General features: G+C 49.7%; 1 protein-coding gene and 1 long non-coding RNA gene across 4 annotated transcripts in view; both read left to right on the top strand.

Annotated features, from left to right (window-relative positions):
* The window catches only part of TBL1X (transducin beta like 1 X-linked), a 211974-nt gene that overhangs the window by 146023 nt on the left and 44372 nt on the right, over positions 1–21579 (top strand). For all 3 annotated transcript variants that reach the window (XM_072815348.1, XM_072815347.1, XM_072815349.1), the window contains one exon: positions 15458–15565. In XM_072815348.1, coding sequence (XP_072671449.1) covers positions 15508–15565 — 58 coding nt within the window. In that variant the 5' untranslated portion in view covers positions 15458–15507. The remainder of the gene's footprint in view (positions 1–15457; positions 15566–21579) is intronic.
* LOC140627485 (uncharacterized) lies at positions 17705–21282 on the top strand. Its single transcript, XR_012026200.1, has 2 exons — positions 17705–18067; positions 18315–21282. It is a non-coding gene; the product is annotated as an uncharacterized lncRNA (long non-coding RNA).

Genomic DNA, 21579 nt, shown 5'->3' with positions numbered 1-21579 from the left:
AGTGTGACTTTATAATTAATTTTTTGGTTTAATTTTATAAGGCACATGAGCATAGACATTGTCTCCTGTATATTAATTCTGTAAGATTTTTTTTTTTTAAAACACATTTTTTAAAAAATTTATTTATGATAGTCACAGAGAGAGAGAGAGGCAGAGACACAGGCAGAGGGAGAAGCAGGCTCCATGCACTGGGAGCCCGATGTGGGATTCGATCCCGGGTCTCCAGGATCGCGCCCTGGGCCAAAGGCAGGCGCCAAACCGCTGCGCCACCCAGGGATCCCTTAATTCTGTAAGATTACAGAATTAGATTAGAGAAACGAATCTTTTTTAAAGATTTGAAAAAAAAACTGTTTAAGTTATCTCTACACCCAGCATGGGGCTTAAACTTAAAACCCCGAGATCAAGAGTTGCATGCTCTCAGGGCATCTGAGTGGCTCCGTGGTTGAGCATCTGCCTTGGGCTCAGGGCGTGATCCTGGGTGCTGGGATTGAGTCCCAGATCGGGCTTCCCACAGGGAGTCTGCTTCTTCCTCTGCCTGTGTCTCTACCCCTTTTTCTGTGTCTCTCATGAGTAAATAAAATCATAAAAAAAGAGTTGCATGCGCTACTGACTGAGCCAGCCAGGTGCCCTTGTGCTTTATTAGTTTTTTAATGCAGTTTCTGTGTATCTGCAAACTGATTTGCTAGGTAGCCTTGAAACTTATTAGAACAGCATGTAGATTATTATTTATAGGTCAAGGAGATGATAAACTTTGCAGAAGACCAAATCAAACAGGTGCCGAGAGTTGAAGCCCATATGCCAAACTAAAACAGATGGGCAGTTCTGTAAAAGTTGGTATCTTTGGGTAGATGGAGTTTTATTTTTTTTTTGTTTGTTTGTTATTTTTTTTTAATTTTTTAAAATTTTTTGGAGGTAGATGGAATTTTAGGGTTTGATTTTATTATTTACCTTTTTTTTTTTTTTTTTTAAAGATTTTACTTACTTATTTGAGAGAGAGAGAGTGAATGAGAGAGAGCGAGCGCAAGTAGGGGGAGAGGGAGAAGCAGACTCTCCCCGCTGAGCAGGGAGCCCGATGTGACCTGAGCTGAAGGCAGATGCTTAACTAACTGAGCCACCCAGGCAACCTTATTATTTGCTTTTTGTATCTGCTGTATTATTTAATTTTTATATTTGTATTTTTGTCTTTAATTTTTTTTAAAGATTTTATTTATTTATTCATGAGAGACACAGATTGAGAGAGAGAGAGAGAGGCAGAGACACAGGCAAAGGGAGAAGCAGGCTCCATGCAGGGAGCCTGACGTGGGACTTGATCCCGGGTCTTCAGGATCAGGCCCTGGGCTGAAGGCGACACTAAACCACTGAGCCACCTGGGCTGCCCCGTCTTTAATTTTTTTTTAAGAAAAAAATAAAACATCTTTCAGATTTTTAAAAACATAAAGATGGAAATTTGGTGATGAATTTTGCTTATTGCTTTAAAAAATTCAATCAGAACTGAGGTGATGGTCCTTAATTTAACTAGAGTATGTAAAGGGACACCTGGGTGGCTAAGTCAGTTAAGCATCTGATTCTTGATTTTGGCTCAGGTCATGATCTCTCAGGATTGTGAGATCGAGCCCTGCAATGGGCTCTGTGCTGGTGTGGAGCCTAACTTAGGATTCTTTCTCTGCGCGCGCCCCCCCCCCCCCAGCCCAAGTATGTAAAAATTGTTTGATAAAGTAAATGTATAAGAATCTTGATATTTTACTTAAATATTTCAAAACTGTAGTGTGCTGATAAAAACTAAAATTTCACAATGTTAACTAAGTTGAGTTTGTGCCTGGCTTTAACCTAACATAATATTTTCAAGATTCATCCGTCTTGTAGCATGAACCTTTTTTTTTTATGGCTGAGTAATATTCCATTGTACGGTCATACCACATTGTTTTCATCAGCCGATGGACATTTGAGTTGCATTGACCTTCCAGTTACTATGAATCGTTATTCATATTTTTGCTGTTAGGAACATTTGTGTACACGTTTTTGTGCAGGCATCTCTTGAGTCATGTCAGGGAATAGAAGTGATAGGTTGCATGGTAACTATGTTTAGCATTTTGACGAACTTCTAGACTCTTCCATTCATCATTATGTTTTGAAATGTTGAACCATCTTCTAAATATTAGAGGGAAGATGGGAGAGGTCTGTTTGTCATCAGTGTGTTGATTGAGAATTAACTCAGTGCTTAGGGAACACAGGTTTCAATCGAATTGAGCGCACATTGAATTCCCACTGTGTGTGAGGGACTGGTGTTGAACTTTATAGATGACTATGGATTTTTTTTTTTCTTGGTACCCTTTGGTGACTCATTGTATAGTTTACAGATGCAGATGGTCATTGGGGATTGTGCGAGGACATGACACTGTTGTGTACCTACTGCAGTACCCGCGTTGCAGGTGCATCAGTAAGATCGGGAGTCTTCTGTAAACCACATGCCCTGTCTCTCTCTGTCGGCTGCCATGCATCAGAAAGTGAGGACTCATAATATGCTCCCTTAGACTTACCTCGTTTCTACACGTGCCTCCTTTGAAAGACACTCGTGGCCGACCCTGGCAGTGGTGTTTCTTGCTCTCACTTTAAAGCGATAGGATTGTTCCTGAGGAGCATTCACATTTGGGGGCATCGCCTGCTAGTTAGCAGACAGGCAGCTTTTCAAGCTGGGAATAGACAAGGAGGAAGGCAGTTGTTGTCTAATGTAGAAACCAGAAACTCAGGACGCCTGAGTGGCTCAGCAGTGAACGTCTGCCTTTGGCCCAGGGCGTGACCCTGGAGACCTGGGATCAAGTCCTGCGTCAGGCTCCCTGCACAGATCCTGCTTCTCCTTCAGCCTGTGTCTCTGCCTCTCTCTGTCTCTGTCTCTCTCTCTGTCATGAATAAATAAATAAAATCTTTAAAAATAAAGTGAAAAGGGAAAGAAACTGGAAACTCTTCAGTAGAGCTGGGAAAACCAGAGCATTTTCTGTCACGGGCCAGCCGGGCTCTGTGACAGCCACTCAGCTCTGCTGTTGTTGTGTAAAAACAGCTGTTGATCATACATAAACAAGTGGCCGTGGGTGAGTGCCAATAAAACTTTATTTGTGGACACTGGAATTTGAATGTCATATCAATTTCACGAGTCACAAAATATGGTTCTCTTGATTTTCTTCTCAAGCACTCAAAAATGTAAAAACTATTCATGGCCTGCAGGCCACGGTTTGCTGGCTCTTACCTAAAGGAACACACCTGTTTTATTTCTCCCTCTCCTAACTTCTGCTTCTTGAATTGGCGGACATTTGGAGGAACAGCTCTGTGAGGTCCTTGATGTGATTAAGACAGAATCCAAGTCGTGGTCCCTTAGCAGACGCACTGCCAATGTTCAGGGAGCTAAGGCTTTTAGGAATGTGAGGGCTGCCCTGCCATGACCTGAGGAGTGGCCCTGGACCTTTGTCCGCGCCCTAAGGATTCTGTCAGAGGCGATCCCTCACCCCTTCCCAGGGGACATCTGGCCGTGTTGGAAGACCTGGTGCTACTGGCATCTGGTGGGCAGACGCCAGGGCTGCTGCTTAGCATCCTACCATGCACAGGAATGGCCCCACCACGGATTCAGGTGGTCCCAAATGTCTATAGGGCAAAGCCTACTCACTACTACTATCACTACTTTATTTTGTATTTTACATCTTTAACCAGTCTTGTGGCTGTGAAGAAGTAAGTTGCTGAGCATTTGATGAGAAAACTTGTTTCTTGCATCTGCTGACATACATAGGCAGATCCTTGAAGTCTTATCTAATATGTAGGTTCATAATATTTTTTTAAGATTTTATATGTTTATTCACAAGACACAGAGAGAGGCAGAGACATAGGCAGAAGGAGAAACAGGCTCACCACAGGGAGCCTGATGTAGGACTCAATCCTGGGACCCTGGGATCACGACATGAACCAAAGGCAGATGCTCAAGCCCTGAGCCACCAAGGTGCCCCTAGGTTAATAATATTTTTAAACATTTTTTTGAAAGATTTTATTTATTTGAGAGAGACTGAGAGACTGAGCATGAGCAGGGTGAGGGGCAGAGGGAGAGGAAGAAGCAGACTCCCTGCTGAGGATGCGCAGGGTTCAGTCCCAGGACTGCAGGATCACGAGCCAAGCCAAAGGTAGATGCTTAACCAACTGAGCCACCCATCTACCCCTTTGTGTTTTTGTTTTTTAATGTTTTTGTTACTCATTTAACTTGAAGCATCTAGAGGTGCTATTTTATGAAGACGTAAGAGTTCCACAGCACTTGATGGGTGAGGCATCGCCTGCTTTTACATCTTCTAGAGAAAGCCACAGGGTTTATTTTTTCAAAACTCCAAAGGCCATGTTCTATGAGTAAATGACCTCACTCATGACTCTGTGATACCGGAAAGGGAACTGTCAAGACCCAAATAAATCCTGCATATGTGGGTGAGAATCAGTGTCTTAGAAGCTTCATAGCCAGCCTGTGTGTCTTTCTAAAATTCGCTGGAGGGCCTCGTGTACGTTGTGGAGAAGCCATTTCCGATTTTTCAGTGTTAAAGGCAATTAAGTCTGTAAGTTGATTTAGGGATTAATCAGTGTTAATCAGTTAAAAGTGTTGGCTTAAACCAAAGTCTTGAGAAAAGCAGTATTCTTACGTAGAAGCAATAACTGGCAGTGTCTCCAAGGTAGTCTGCTGACATCTGGGTGCATGAGCTCACATGGTAGTTGTAGAGAGCAGGGGACTAGGAAAGGGCATCATGCGTACATCGTCTGGCTCTATGACGCAGGCTGTCTGAGCAGCGGTTTGCTGTTACTAGGTTGAGCACTTTTAGGAAGGCTTCCTTCTGGGGTTTCCTCCTGGACAGACAGAGATGGGTAAGTAGGGTGGAGAGTTTACAGAGTTTGAGAGGGGACTCTGTGGCCACTTGGGAGGTGCGCAGATGGTTTTGGAGGTAACCCCAGGGACCGGATGCCTTTCCTGTCACGTCAGCATCGGCTATTGATGTGCACACGGGTCTTGGATGAAGGCCCCAGCCAGCCATTAATTAACCCAGAAGGGCGGCCAAGTGCAGAAAGGACCCTTTCTGAAGGCTTCCCCCTGGGATGTTTTTTATTCCGTGAAGAGCGGCATTATTTTTCTAACACAAGAGCCCCTCCTCTGCTCTCCGAGCCCTGTAGCCTCATTTCCTACTTAGAAGCACTGAGTCGTTCTCATGCAGATTATTTCTGGAGACATTGCCAGGTTTTAATTACATTTTAATGAATGTGAAAACAGTTCATGTTCATAGGAGAAAATTTGGAAAATACGAAAAGCACACAGATAAATCTAGCGAAATTCCACCCCCAGAAGTAGATGTGAGACTTTTTTGGAAGGTTATCTACCATTTGTGTGTGTGTGTGTGTGTGTGTGGGCACGCGTGTCCATGCAAAACAAAATTTATCATGCACATTCCATCTTGAAACCTACTTTTTTCCAACGTAACACTGTATCATGGACATTTTGCCTGATGCTGAAATACTCTTTTAAGGACTTTATTGTACTGGTTTATTCCCATATTTTAAATGGTAGTACTGTTGCTAGGACTCTGGTAATAAAATAATAGACTCTAATAATAAAATAATAGTTGTTTTGTTATATTTATAATTATGGGCCATCTGACTTCAAGTCAATAAATAACTAAGATTAGTGAAAAATCTTATCTTTGGGTGGTATCTTTTCTTACTGTAAAATAATAGACATATACTCATTGGTCAGTATGACAATAAGTCCATGAAAGAAAGAAAGCAACCGGCACGTAACTACCATAGATTTTTTTTTTGTTATGATCTTCCCCCCCAATATTTTCCATGTGGATGTTTTTCTGTAGTTGGGGTCCAAGTGTAAATGCCATAATTTATTGAAACGTATTGTGATTGAGCAACAAAATGTTGGATCAGCTACATGTTGTCTTAATCACAGTTACGTAGGAGAAAGAGATAATGCGAAGTGACAACAAAGCCAGCCTGTTTCCCCTCCAAAATAAGCTGGTCCCCAAGCAGGTTTTAGGAAAGGATTATATGTAACTGCTATTACATGCATGAAACATTTCCTCCTAACCTGACTGCTGGGTTGTGTAATCAGAATCAACCCTGGGCTGTGTAAAGAGAGAAACACGTCATGAGGGAGGTCAGAGTGTCCATGGAGAAAGGCAGAGAAAGCGCCTGTGGTAGGATGAGGTCACTTGGAGTGGACTTCCCAGCTGCTCTGCCTCTCGGTCCTCAGGCTGCGTGGAGACCAGGCCCAGAGAGCTGAGCCTTTTCCAGAAGATTACTTTAAGTGATGGATTCTTCGGCATCGACGCCAGTAGGCTAAGAGGGACGAGAAATGAGACAAACTTTCTTCCCTCCCTGGAGGAAAAGAAATACTTTAAAAGATTTTAGGAGGATGTTTCGTAATGGGGTGGATTGTCATGGGAGCAGCGTTCCCCTCTGATGATACCAGATGAGCGCTGTTTCCCCTTAAAGCTGTGCTCACGATATGGGGACAGGGCCCCCTCCTGTTGGCAGGACGCTGGCTGCTCCGCCTTGAACTTGAGCGCCAGCTCCCAGGTGGGCCTGCCTTGGTCATTACGCTTAAGTAGTGACCCCAGCCCTGGGATCCTGCTGCTGGGGGCGCCCCTCTGCCTTCCCGGAGATTGCTGGCACGTAAAACCCTGCGAGGACCCGCTGAGTGAAAGGAAGGCCTTACACACCGTCTGTCCTGCGACTGAATGTTGAACTAACTGGCTCAGAACTGCGACCAGTGGGAGTTTCCACCACCTTGAGATGAACTGGCAAGAGGTACCATAAATACGTCCGCGTGGGGTTTCTGCACCGCTTCAGCCCCAAGTTCCCGAGGCTGTAGGGAGGAAGGTGTCTCAGTGGCGGGGCCGCTGCGGACAGACGGACAGACAGACACACGGACGTGCCCTCAGGCGGGCTCTGGGCATCCCCAGGTCATCCTCAGGCAGCTCTGGGAGGGAGGGGACGTCGTGGCTTTCCCTGGGCACCCCCCTGCGCTGAAGACCTCTCATCAGCCTAACTGAAGGTGACTCGGATCAGAACAGGGTCAGGCAAGAAAATGCACACAGATGCGCTGAGGAGGTGTCTGGTGTCTTGGGGGTTTTCTTGCTTCCCTTCTGTTGGAGGCCAAGGTGGCCGTCCCAGGGCTGGCAGAGCTCTCCTTTATCCTCAACCTGGAGAGGTCAGAAAGCCCTGCTGGAGTGTCCGAACTGGAGCTGGAAACGGATGCCATTCTGGAAACCAGCGAGGTGTTGAGCAGTGCACGGCGCCGGCACCCGTACACGGGAGGAGAGGACTAAATACCCGCCCGCGGCCTCTGTGGACACTGCTGGCTCTGACGGGTTTTACACGGGCTTGCCTGTTTGGAGCCCGCTGATCCACCGTTCCCAGGGGACCGGCTCTGAGCCGATCCCTCCAGAAGGCCCGTTTAAGTCCCTCTTTGGGAACATGCGCAGTTGGCTGGCGAGGTGGCATAGCTAGCTTGCCCTGGATCTCTGCTGTGCCTGCAGCCCTGCTCTGAGAATTTCTATAAAAGCATTCAAGCCTCACAGCCTCTCCCAGCATAGGGGCTATTGCTTTCCTGAATTTGGAGATGAGAAACTGAGGCACGTTTGTGGATCTGGAGCTAGAAAGGGGTGGCGACGTGATTAGAAATCAGGCTGTCTGGCTCTTAACCACCAGGCGCCCTGAATCCCACAGTTTCCCCCTGACTGTATGCAGCCAGCACAGGCATGTGCCCGCAACGATCGTTCTTCCAGAATGAAGAGAGGACACGAGCCAGCCTCTACCCCACGTGATAGGCGTTCATGGTGTTTCACGTCAGACCGTAGCCCAGACGGCGATCTTCCTGCCCTGGGTGCAGGGGAGCATTTGGTGCATCATAAAAGGTCGACGTCGTTCTGATGCAGCGCCCCCCGCCCCCCCCAATGGCTCCTGCACTGCTTTCCTCTCTTCCTCTTCCCCTCTTTCTCCCCAAATGCTGTCATCATCAGCAGGAACGTACCCTCCCCATCTTCCAGAGCTTCTCTCCTTGAACTCGGCCGCCCTCTCATACTTTGTGGGGCTTTTTGGGGCTTGGCTAGGGGAGCCTCTCATTATCCGCGTAGATACCTTAACAGCTTAAAGGAAGAGGTGTGTGTGCCGCTGTGTGTATGAATGTGATCAGTCCCTGCTGCTGCCAGACACTGTGCCTCGACTGCAGCAGATCCTCACTGTTTTCTCTCTCATCTCCGCCTACCTCATTGCCCTTCAGCACAGAAAGTGCTGGGCAAAGCGCATGGATATGTCTTCATTTGCAGGAGGATTTCAGTAAATATGGGGCTAGGATCCGGGTGTGCATATCTGATGTGAAAGACCTCCTGCTTTCCAAAGTGAAGGCTTCTCACTCTCTTCACACGGCTTTCTCTCCTCAGAGGAGTTTGTTGGAAATGACACACGGTGCTGATAATTTAATAAAGTACGCAGGAAGAGCTAGAGCCATGGTGGGATTGGCGATCTTACGGTGCCTCTAAACCCAGATAGGCCAGCCTCTTCGTGGTAAATGTGCCTTCTCTGTGTTCTCATTTCAGATAGCTGCGGCTCTAATGGGGGGCAAGCAGGGTGAGTTAGGGGATTCATTGTGGTGGGGTTATTTTGGCTGAGGTCCCGAGTGGTGAGATAGGGACTGGCAAACCTGGGCCAGAGTGAGGGTCAGGCCCAGAACCTCATTGGAGGGGGGTGGTCACTGAGTGGCTCTGCAAAGCATCCATGGGTATGCACATTTCTGGGCAAGGGACACAGTGGGGACACAATGGGGTCACAAGGACCCAGGAGACATGTCCTATGGCCTCGGTATGCTCTTTCTTCCCCCCGAAATCATCCCAGTGGTAGTTTTATATTGTCCCATTTTTTTGACACAAAGCATATAAATTAAAAAGCAGACTTCCGAGCTTCCTGGAAGAGGCCAATTCATAGAGACAAGAAGTTAGACAGAAGAGTGGGTGCCAGAGCCCAAGCAGTCGGGGGGAATAATGAGTTAGTGTTTAATGGGGTTGGGGATTCAGTTTGGAAAAATGAGAACATTCTGGAAATGAATGCTGAGGATAGTTGCACAACAGTGTGAATGCACTTAATGACAAATGCGCACTGGAGGGGTTATGACTGTAAATTATATGTTCTGGTTACCACATTGCAGACAGAAGAGCTGAACCATTCGTGTCCGTCTGACTTTCCTTTGTCTGCTGTAGACAACCCTGCCTGTCCTGTCCCCATGGAACTCGTGCAGCGTAGAGCAGCTCATGTTAAGGGTTTCACAGCCTCGCCTTGCTTTTTCTTCGCCATCAGAGACAGCTGTTTCATCTTTAAGCAAAGGCAGGCGTGGCAGGGCTTGAGAAGTAGTATCCCTACAATCGAAACTCCTACCGTCGAAGTGATTCCTCACGACCGGTGATCGTAGAGGACGACGAGGGCCTCTTCCCTCGTCTTCGCTTGTGCGCGGCCTCAGAACACGGCACGCACTGGGCAGGTGGCGGGAGAGGCGAATGTCCTCGCTGACACCCCGAAACCTTGTGCTGGGAATGCCCCCCCCCCCCCCGCCCGGTTGCGCTGCCTGCCCCAGCAGGGCTGTGAGTGCCACGAATGCCAGTGCGTTTACTTACATGATGTTACGCAGCAGAACCCTGGGGGGAATCTGTCATTTTATTCTAACATCCTCCTGGGAAACTGAGGTCTCCTCTCGGAGGAAACAGGAACTTTACTTCCCACCCTCATGAGTGGATGTGGGTGAGGTTAGTCTAAACGGTAACTTTTGCCGAGTGAAGATGAGTCATTTTACTCATCGGTGTCCAAAGAGTAAAGTGGACCCCGCAGAACCACCACCACCACCTTCGAGCACATTGCTTAGCGGTATTGCAGCTAAACACCCCCATTAATTGTTGGTCTCTCTTGATTTCAGTGTAATCCAACCCAGTGACCTGAAGGGCACCTGGGTGGCTGGCTCAGTGGGTCAAGCGTCTGCCTTTGGCTCAGGTCATGATCTCAGGGTCCTGGGATCGAGTCCCGCATTGGCCTCCCTGCTCAGTGCAGGGGGCCTGCTTCTCCCTCTCTCTCTGCCCCTCCCCCTGCTCGCTCTCTCTTCCTAAAAGAAATAAATAAGGGCAGCCCGGGTGGCTCAGCGGTTTAGCGCTGCCTTCGGTCCGGGGCGTGATCCTGGGGGCCTGGGATTGAGTCCCACGTTGGGCTCCATGTGTGGGGCCTGCTTCTCCCTCTGCCTGTGTCTCTGCCTCTCTCTCTCTCTCTCCCTCTCTGAATAAATAAATAAGATCTAAATAAATAAATAAATAAATAAATAATCAGTCAATCATAAACCGATCAACCCAAGGAGTTGAAGTGAACTGAACATTGCTGGTAGGTTTACAGTCAGTTCAAAGAACATTCTCGTGTCTGTATTGAATAGTCTAAAAATATATATGTACATTGTACTTCACTAGTTAAATCCTTTCTCTTCTTCTGGAGTTAGGTTTTATTATTATTTTTTTTAAAGATGTATTTATTTTACAGAGGGAGAGCATTTGCATGCGTGTGCATGTGAGGAGGGGGCAGGGGCAGAGGGATTGAAACTCCGGCAGACTCCGTGCTGAGCACGAATCAGACACGGGGCTCCATCTCATGACCCTGAGGTCATGGCCTGAGCCGAAATCAAGAGTCAGACGCTCAAGAGTCAGACGCTGAACCGACGAAGCCACCCAGACCCCTGGAATTAGGTTTTAAAAGAAATACTCACTTAAAAGCTAGTGAAGAAGTTGTTCAGTTGCAGGGGAGGTTTGATCCAGTTACTATGATTTCAAAAATTAAATGATGTAGTTGAGGTAGAGGACCCAGTGGGGACACGTGACACATCTTGTCATTTCACCTGGCATGACATTTCACCTGGTTCTCTTGCAGGCCGAGACTGGTTTCTGTTTTCTCTGCTGCTTACAAATCAAAAAAGCCTTTAGAAAATTAACACTGTATTGGGAAAAGCTTATCCCAGCTTACAAATTTAGAAATTCCATCCATGATCAGAAACCAGAGAGCCAGAGCTTATTCGGAGCTTTTCCTAGTTGGAAAAAAAGATTGTGCATAAAGAAAAAGAAGAGTAACAGACTAACAAAATTTGTCCACCGTCCTTGGTGTCTCAAGGATGTTATATCCTTGTGCTTCATGGTCCTTTGGGCACACGTGTGCAGATGCATGTATTTATTACAGACACTTGTGGGTGGGCAGTGAGAACGAGGCTCTTGGGGTGCAGGTGTGCCCAGGGCATCTTCCCCTTAGAAAACAAAAAAGATGTGGATGCTGAAAGAAGAAATCAATATTTTCTTTTTGAATGAAAATCCTGATAATTCTGTAGAAAAATTTTACATAAGCTATTTTAAAAAGCCCAGCTCCTGGGCCACCTGGGTGGCTCAGCGGTTGAGTGTCTGCCTTGGGCTCAGGTCATGACCCTGGGGTCCTGGGATCGAGTCCCACGTCAGGCTCCCTGCATGGAGCCTGCTTCTGTCTCGTGAATAAATAAATAAAATCTAAAAAACAAAAAACAAACAAACAAAAAACAACAAAAAAAATTAAAAACAAAAAAACAAAAAACAAAAAGAAAAAGCCCAGCTCCTGTGGTGCATTTTAAATGTTGGCTTCTGGGCAGCCCATGTGGCTCAGCGGTTTAGTGCTGCCTTTGGCCCGGGGCGTGATCCTGGAGACCCGGGATCGAGTCCCACGTCAGGCTCCCTGCGTGGAGCCTGCTTCTCCCTTTGCTTGTGTCTCTGTCTCATGAATAAATAAATAAAATCTTTTAAGAAATAAAATAAATGTTGGCTTCTAGTAGCCTGGCCATGTCGTTAAGCGGCATCTATGAGCTAGCTGCACGTTGCCCTACGTCTTTGTAAATGCAGTTGGTGTCAAACACAAAGTGCTGGTTTTTCTTCTGCAGAGAAAACGAGCAGCAGTTTTGGGATTTGGGACATGTGCCAATGTCCGGGGATGGTTTTGATCATCACAACTCTAGGGGGTGGGGGAGGTTGTCCTGGCGTCTAGTGGGCAGAGGCCAGGGAGGCTGCTCAGCACCGTACAGTGCGCAGGACGGCCCCATAACAGAGAATCATGGGGACCCAGATGTCAGAAGTACTGCCGCGAAGAGCCTGTTAGTTAGATTTTTACTTACTTCTAAGTGCCTGACGTGACACACAAAAAGAGAACGGAGCTGGGGGAGGTGTGTGGGTCATTTCAGGCCGCTGCAACAACATACCACAGCCGGGGCAGCTTAACAGACGTTTCTTTCTCGAAGCTCTGGAGGCTGGGAGCCTGAGATCAAGGCACTGGCGGGTTTGGTATCTGGTGAGGATCCACTTCCTGTTACCTACATGGGCGTCCGCTCGTTGTGTCCTCACTGGGCAGAAGGACAGAGGCTCTGGGGGCGACTTTTAGAAGAGGGCGCTAATCCCATTCGTGAGGGCTCCACGCTCACGACCTAGTCACCTGCCAGCGGCCCAGCCACTCACCAGAGGGAAACCGTCGTTGTAGCCGACTCCTTACCGCCCCTCGACGCCACCAAAAGTCGGTTCAGCGTTAGTGTTCTGTGGCGCACATTTTTGTTATTCTTTACTTTCTCTCCCCTAAATAATAGGTTTTTTTTTTCATTTGGTTATGCTCTGATTTCCTACCTTTTTATTTAGACTCTAATATTTTCCTAATGCTGTCTTACGAGTGAATTCCTCAGAATGCAAACAAATCTCAGGACAGATCTGTATTTTGACTGTCAGGTTTTTTTTTTCTTTTGTCTTTTTTGTCAGGTTTTTTCTTTCGGTATGCACAGAAGTACAGAATATCACCAAAGTAACTCAAGAAGAGTTTTTTTCTTTTTTTTTTTTTCTTTTTTTTGAGAGTTTCATTTTTTTTTTAAGGCTTATTTATTTATTCATGAGAGACACAGGCAGAGGGAGAAGCAGGCTCCCTGCAGGGAGCCCGATGCGGGACTTGATCTCAGGACCCCGGGATCACGCCCTCTGTTGGAGGCAGATCCTCAACCACTGAGCTGCCCAGGTGTCCTTTTTATTTTTTTATTTATTTATTTTTTAAGATTTATTTATTTATGATAGAGAGAGAGAGAGAGAGAGAGAGGGGCAGAGACACAGGAGGAGGGAGAAACAGGTTCCATGCCGGGAGCCTGATGTGGGACTCAATCCCGTGACTCCAGGACCGCACCCTGGGCCAAAGGCAGGCACTAAAGCACTGAGCCACCCATGGATCCCCCCAGGTGTCCTTTTTAAAAAGAATTTACAAATTTATTTGAGAGAGAGAGAGAGAAAGAGTGTGAGATCATGAGCGGGGAGCAGGGGCAGAAGGAGAGGGAGAAGCAGACTCCCCGCTGAGCAGGCACCCTGATGCAGGGCTTGATCCCAGGACCCTGAGATCACAACCTGAGCCAAAGGCAGACGCTTTTAACTGACTGAGCCATCCAGGAGCCCTGAAGAAAATTCTGGTAAGTAAAGTGAGAACTGGAACGACCCAAGACACAGAGTGTTGGTTATCCATTGTGGCCTAATAATCATCACAAATTTCCAGAGCAGCTGGAAACCACACATTTCTTGTCTGGCAGTTTGTCTGGACACTGAGCGTAGGCTTGCCTTTGCTGAGTTCCCTGCCCAAGGCCTCCTCGCAAGGCTGTAGATAAGGTGGTTGCTGGGCGGCATGTGCATTTGGAGCTTGAGCGGAGAGGAGATTGTCTTCCAAGCTCATGTTGTTGGCAGAATTTCGATTCCTTGTGGTTGTAGGGCTGAGGTGCAAAGCTTCCTGCAGGCTGTCTCCATTTCCGTGGGCGGTTCACATGATGACAGCCTTCATGTTCGAGGCCAGCAGGAGAATGTCTCCCTCCAGTCCACTGTGCTAGAGCAGAATAATTATGACATCTGGTCACTCTTACCATAGGACATAACCTAAGGAGTAGAGTGACATCCTCATCCTTTGACACATTCCATGGGGTAGAAGTGAGTCACGGGTCCTGGGATCCACAGTTGGGGATGGGATCTTCCCAGGGTGGGGCTCACTGGGTGTGTCTCTTATAATAGCATTTAGTGTGAATCCTCCCAAGGGGAAGCCTACATTGCCCTTTTATCTTTTTTTCTAAGTAAACAAAAGTTGATTCTCCTTTAATGGGAAAAGTTTAGCCACCAGTAAAAATGCCTGGACACGAATGGTGTGGACCTCTGAAGACAGTTCCTCAGCAGCCTAAAATGTTTGGTGTTGGTGACCTCTCTGAAAGGGGTCATGGCCTTTCTTGGCTTTGGCTCTTTTGGGAGCGAGTGTTGTTATTGACGTGTGCATTAATGACGTGTGTGTTAATGACGTGTGCATTCTAGTTTGTTGGTATCTAAGAGTTCTGCTGATTGATTGGCCTCTCTCTCGTCTTTGGGCTAGCTTGCTCATATGCCTAACAGGATCATTGAGAAGAAAATCAGATTCTTCTTATTTGGTCTATGTCCATGCTTCACCTTCCTGAGACCCGGCTTCTTCATAGAAATGATGTCAAGGTGACATACACACTTCACTCCTCAGGGATCTGTGTTTCCCTTCTCAGTGCTGCATACGGCCTATAGGTAGAGTGACCATCGGGTTTATCATTTCAGCCTTATGAGTGAAAGGTACCATGGTTGATCATTTATCTAGAACAGCAGGTGCAATCTGGTTTATGTGGTCACCTGCCCTAGGGGTGTTGACATGACTTCTGGTCTCCTCACAAGTCTTCTCTGTCTGGAAAAGCAAGCACTTAGTGTCTTATCCAGCCGAACCCGTCAAAGTACACTTCACGACGCCATTCATGCTTGCTACCGAGTATGTTGTGACTACCATGCATGTGTGATTTTTATTGAATAAAAAATTGGGTTTTGTTTTCATTTTCTGTTTTCCCAGAATTTGTCATAAGTATGGTTTATCCCTGACCATATCCCAGCCTTAGAAAATACAGCAACAAAAAAAATAATAAAATAAAATAAAAAAAGAAAATACAGCAACGAGCTTTCCCCTCCTTTTGAAGCCTTTCTCCAGGATGTATTTTTTATTTTTATTTATTTTTTAAAAGATTTTATTTATTTATTCATGATAGACATAGAGAGAGAGAGAGAGGCAGAGACACAGGCAGAGGGAGAAGCAGGCTCCATGCCAGGAGCCTGATGCAGGACTCGACCCCAGGACTCCAGGATCGTGCCTTGGGCCAAAGGCAGGTGCTAAATCACTGAGCCACCCAGGGATCCCCCAGGATGTATTTTTTAAAATATATATATTATTATGAAATTATACCATCATGGGTATTATTTTTCCAGTCGTCTCAAAAAGAATACACGGACAAACTTACGGGCAGTGTTTCAAAACTCTCTTCCTACTTTTTCCTGTTGTCTCACAGAGGGTGGCTCCCGCATCATACAGACCTCATCGCCGCGAGGTGAGGCTAAGATGAGCATAACCAGTGACGAGGTGAACTTCCTGGTGTATCGCTATCTCCAGGAATCAGGTAAGAGGCTTGGGCTTCTGTCAGTCGGAAAGTCGTCTGCAGTATGCCACATGCGGAACCATCCACCAAGGACCGAAAGCCCAGGCAGTAGAAGAAGAAGGGCAGATGATGTTCTTACTGAGAAAGCTGAAGGGGAGGGGAAGGTGCTGGGGTTGCCCAATTCCGGGGTGGGATAGGACGCGTGTTCTTTCTTCCCTTGACATTTCTGCCCAGATGAGATCAGATTGGAGTCAAGGTCAAGAGCAGTTGGGATAGATGTGGAAATGGGCATCGAAGGGCTGGTGTGTGTTCATTGTGTGTACGTGTGAACCGCTCAGATTTAAGACCACTGATGTGCTGAGCTCCTAAACCCCCCCCCCACCACCACCACCACGGGCCCTTGGCAATATCCCAAAACATAGGGATGGTTCTGGTCTCTTCCAACACTTTTGATGATGACCAAAAAGTTACTTTATGATAAGCAGTGAACAGGCCAGAAATGTGCTGCCTGTCGGCAGAATGGACCTTGTGGGTGGCAGCTGGGATCCGCAGGGGGTGGGAAGGGGACTGACGAGCGCCCGGGGCCCGGGTTCTGGCCTGGCTTTGTCACAGGACAAAGGCAGCCCTCTGAGGAGGCCTTAGACGCCTCTGCGCCTGGATTCCCACGTTGGCAGTGTCGCCGCTGCCCCACCCAGGGCAGCCTCAGCACAGTTTGGAGGCTTGCTTGTGGGTACTTTTTTAACTTCTCAACACTCTGAATTCCTTTTTAATTAACATTGTTAGATTTTTTAATTAATTTCCAAAGGAGTATTGTCTTTCAGCTTTGAAAGCTTTAAAATAGTTCATTTAAGATGTACAAATGACATCGATGAAAAACATCCTTGTAGCCCTGTATGTGCCCTTCCAGGGCCCGAGGGACGCCTGCCTCGGCCTCTCTGGCGCCGTCCGCCCCGTCATGGGGGTGGCAGTGGCCCCTCCTGGGCTCGGGCTTTGTGTGCGTGCGCTTCCTGCGCCCACGAAGTCCTTTGAGCAGCAGGCCGGGCAGGCAGCGTGAGCACAGGTGCTTGGCCCGGCGTGTCCGCTGCCAGCCCGAGGCCTGGGCCACCGCGCTGCTCGTTGGCTGTGCCAGCCGCCCAGCCTCCGCCGTCACACGCCTCCTCCCCGGGTTTCTCCCTCTGTCCACACTTGTCCCCGTTTCTCCTTTGCTCGGTCTCCCTTCCGGGACAGTTTCCTTCCGGAACAAGCCCTCCTGGATGCAGAACCAGCCCTCCTGGATGCGGACCTCAGCAGACCCCACCCAGCCCCCTGTTGACTCCGATCCCCGTGGCAGCTGCAGTGACCCCGTCTCCAAATAATGTCACTCTGAGGTGTACTGGCACTTAGGCTTCAACTTAGGTATTTGGGGCAGGACACGGTCTGACCCATACAGTATGCACAAGACTACTGCTCTCTCTCTCTCTCTCTTTGTTTTTAAGATTTTATTGATTTATTCGTGAGAGAGGCAGAGACACAGGCAGAGGGAGAAGCGGGCTCACTGCGGGGAGCCCGATGCGGGACTCGATCCCAGGCTCTGACCTTTGAACAAGCTATTGCCCCACTGGAGCCTCTTCTCCTCTGCCAAAAAAAAAGAAAAAAGTTAGCTTGGGCAAGAGTAATGGAGTACACGGGACTCGTGGCACGTTACAAGCACACACCTCTGCCGCCCGCATATGTGTCCCTGGGGGGCCCCAGCGAGCGATTTTCATGGGAAGCGCACAGTCTTTCTGCACATCTAGTAGATCATTGGGATCGGCCGTTGCCAGATATGGTGTGAGAGTGGTGAAATGTGTCCGACCTCAGCCCGTGAGTCTGGGGAGTACGTCGCGCGGCTCTGGTACCTCCCTCACCGGGAAGTCGGGGAGCTCGCCACCTGCAGCACGGATGCGGCCCTGCGGCCAGCTGACAGGCACCCAGAGCTGCTTGCTCCCCTGTGGACTTCCAGCCTTGAATTCGAGGCTCCTTTCTTTTAAAACCCCTCTGCACAGAGATAGGATGAAGGCAAAATACAGTCAAAATGTTTGAAGAAATCACAGGCTGAGGTTCAGGATGAATAAATGATGTGAAAACTTTGTGCGTGGCTTGGGGAGAGGGCTCCGGGCGGGCTGGTCCCCAGGGCCCGGGCGATGGGGCCGGAGCACCGCTGGCCTCTTTGAATAAACAGCCAGCATCGCTGCCCCAGAAAGGCCGCACTTCCTTTTCTCGGGTTTGTTTACATCTGGCTCCTGTTTGTTGCTAAAGCTTCTGTAACCAGACAACTGAGGAGGGGCGTCGGGGGACAGGAGGACAGAGTTTCACCTCTGAGCATCTTGCATCCCTGAACTTCTGTTTGTGGGAATCCTTGCATAGGGCCCCACCTGTCGCGGACAGACGGACCTTGTCAAGGAAGCTCTGCTTGAGCTTCCAGCTAAGGACTGTGTGAGCCCTGGACTGGACCGGAGGCCCCCACGAGGACGTGGTCACAAGCAGGCAGAGAAGAAATACCAGGTGTTCTTTTGGGGTCGTTTTCTATGTTTTCTCAAATCCTGAAGTTTCAGTTAAGCACCTAGTTATTGAGCACCCACCCAGGGCAAAGAGCATCGTCTCAGCCTGTCAGTGTCTCCCTTCTGGCTTTGCGGGGAAGGGAGGTACCGGGAAAATGTGTCCCTTGACTGCGCCTCCCCTTCGGGCATCTCTGTTCTCTGCCCAGCTTGCCTAGAGCAAGTCATTGAAACGAAGCCCTGTGTTACCGCAGGTGATCCATTCCTCAACGCCTCCCAATCTGGCTTTCTCTACCAGAAGGTTCTCTGCTGCCAGGTGTTGTATAGCAGGCCCCACCCTTATGCCCTGTGTGGAAGAGGGGGCTGTGGAGCAGGGAGGGAGGACGTGGGCAGGGGATGGCCTCGCGTGAGGAAGATGCTGTTTCTCTGGTCCGTGCGCTCTTTGAAGCCTCTCCGACCAGGGCCAGCCCCACCAGGTCCCAGCTCACCGTCCCATGTGCAGGGACAGCAGGTTCCTGGACCCCTACCCAGGGGTTGCTGGTCCTGGCCAGCTGAGCTGGAGGCGAGCCTGCCTTCTGTGCGCTGAGCCAGCAGGTGCCGTTCCCGGCCGTCCTGTCCCAGCACCTTCTGTCTTCATCCCGTCCCCGTGTCCTGTGCGTCGGTGAGGATGCTGCATCCCCAGAGGAGGGTTTCTGTCCTCGAGAGAGCGGGGAGGCAGTGCGTTGAAGATGACCCGCTGCTGGGGGGACAATCCAGGTCGCCTGTCTTCAGACCTGGGAGAGAAGCTCAGAAACGGGCCGGCTTCATTCCTCCGCTCGCAGGCTGCAGAATTGAGGTCATCGCGGTTCGGGTCCGGCCTTCACCGGAAGCGAAGAGGCAGGTTCCACGCCCAGAGGTGCATCCCGCCACCTGCCGGGAAGGGGCGATTCTCTCGTTGCCGTCGTTGGGTGAGGCGGGCGCCGGGCGTCCGAGCCCTGGGCAGGTGCCGTCGGTCGGTGGGCAGCGCTGGGGGCGCAGCGGGAACGGGCCGGGGTGCCCGGGCTGCCTCGGGCCCTGAGGGGTAGGGCTTCGTCGTCGGTCCCCGCCGCTGCCGGGCCGTTGGTGGAGAAGCAGGTGGTGGCGGGCGCTCCCCGACCCAGGGCCGGGAGGAGCCGGGAGAAGCCCGGGGCATGGGTTCCAGGCCGCGGGGGCCTCCGCGAGCAGCTCCTGCAGGTGCTGCCGAACCGGGAGTGCTTTGCCCCGCTGGCGCGGAATGTGGTTGGAGGCGGACGCCCCTTCCCACGCTGTATGAAAAGTGGGGAAATCACTGAGCCCCTGCAGCCGAAGAGTTTCCTCCGGGGCTTCATCGCAAACTCGGGACTGTGAAGGAGCGGTTTCCTCCCAGATCCGACCGCGGAGGGGTTCGGTGGACGCTGGCGTTGCTGGAGCGAGGGGACCCCCTACCCCGGGGGGAGCCGCCTGGGCTGGCCCGGGCCCTGGGGAAAGAGCCGAAATGCCTGGGTTTGGCAGGTTTGTGCCGAAGGTGAGAATCTGTGGTATCACGTGCTGTCCGCAAGGCTAGCTCCGTGGCTCAGGAGCGGAGACGGCCAGCGCCCCGCTTGCCTCCAGAGAGCAGAGGCGCGCCGGGCGTCTGGAGCCAGATCTCCCACGATCGTTAGGTGGTGCCCAGACTGGTTCCGTGGTCCCAGGCGGCAGTCCCGGAGAAGGCACATCTCCCCCTTCATCGTGCGACGGGACTCGTTCTCCACCTCTCCCTCCCCCGTCACGTGTTGCATCTGTTTTTCAGTGAAGGTGTAATTTCCGTGCAGCAAAACTCACCCTTGGAAGACTACAGGCTTAGAGCTTTTGCCAAATGCATATCCAGTCCCGTAACCACCAGTGCCATCGAGACAGGAGAAAAGCCCATCACCCCAAAGAGTCCCGGGCTGGGGAGAGAGACCTGTTGCCTGTCCACGTACTTCTGCCCTCGCAGAGCTTGGTGGCCGTGGCCTGGGACAGCGTGCAGCCCTCGGAGCCTGGCTGCTTTCGCTCAGCACCGTGCCTCTGAGGTCCATTTGTGCTGTTGGATGCGTCGGTCGCTGGTTCTTTGTTGCTAACTAATATTCCATTTTAAGAATGAGTAGCCATTGGCTTGGGCATTCTCCCGTTGAGGAGCATTTGAGTTGTTCTCAGGTTTTGATGATGACAACTGCAGCTACTGAGAAATGTCTGCGTACGGTGTGTTTTTGTCTGTGTGATCGTAGGCTTTCATTTCTCTTGGGTAGGAATCTAGGCGTGAGATCACTGGCTCGTGTAACTCGTGTGGGCTGAAGGTCATTGGAGGCCCCCGCATCCTTTTCAGGGTCAGTGGCAGCGAGGCACTCCTAAACATCGGTGGTTCTGTAGATTTGATTGGAGTAGCAGCGTGGATTGGTGCCTGTCCGCAGGGCTTACTGGAAAGTAGGTAAAAGGACGTCAGCCCCGGCAGATACATCTGCAGGATCCCGATGAAGTTTTACACTTCCTCTTTGGGTTTAAAATTAGCCTTCCTGAACCTGTTTGGGGCCGTGGTTTCCGCCAGTGAGTGACCAGATCGCCCGGATCTTTTTTTTTTTTTAAGATTTTATTTATTTATTCATAGAGACACAGAGAGAGAGAGAGAGAGAGAGAGGCAGAGACACAGGCAGAGGGAGAAGGGAGCCCGACGTGGGACTCGATCCCGGGTCTCCGGGATCACGCCCTGGACCAAAGGCAGGCGCTAAACCCCTGAGCCACCCGGGCTGCCCAGATCGCCCGGATCTAAGTGAGGGAGCATCCACAGCGCACACCTTCTCCCTCCTCAGCAGTGCAGCTTCAGGCATGGAAATAGGCCACCGTGCAGCCTGGCCGGCCCTCCAGGGGACCCGACTGGGCGCGGGGCTGGACACGCGTCCCCCTGTGCGGGCTCCCGGGCACAAACACCATTCCTGCACGCGGGGCCCCCGAGACTCTGCTCGCGGCCGAGCTCAGGCACCTCGGGTGCTCGGGGGGCTCCCCACCTTGAGGTTGACCCATGCCAACAGCCCGCAGAGGACAGACGGACGCTCCTAAAACCGCTCCATGATCGGTGGTGGTTCCACTGGCGGAAAAGAAACAAAGGCGAGAAATTGTTTTGTCGGGTGCGGTGTGGGTATGTTACCAAGTTGTGCGGCCCCGAGGGCTGTCGTTCCAGACATTTCAGGTAATAAAAGGCGCTTATCGTTATGGTAGATGGTAAAAATTGATTTATCATATATCACAAATCAGCAGGATGATGAACTTCTTTCTTTATTGGGAACGGTTTCAAGTATGATGGAAAACTCTTTCTACACAGAACTTCTGATTTGTTGTGGAGAGGCCGATTTATTATACATATTTATTGCCTCTATTAACATCACAAAACATGCATTATTCAGAGAGGAACATTGGCAGTTTCCTAAAATGAAAATCTACATCTTAGACAGCTTCTGTTTTCCTAAAGAGCCTTATCCACACACGCGTTGACTAGCTACATAGAATTAG

The sequence above is a fragment of the Canis lupus genome, chromosome X, assembly GCF_048164855.1.
Source record: "Canis lupus baileyi chromosome X, mCanLup2.hap1, whole genome shotgun sequence".
Lineage (NCBI taxonomy): Eukaryota > Metazoa > Chordata > Mammalia > Carnivora > Canidae > Canis > Canis lupus.
This window is presented reverse-complemented; position numbering and strand designations above follow the sequence as displayed.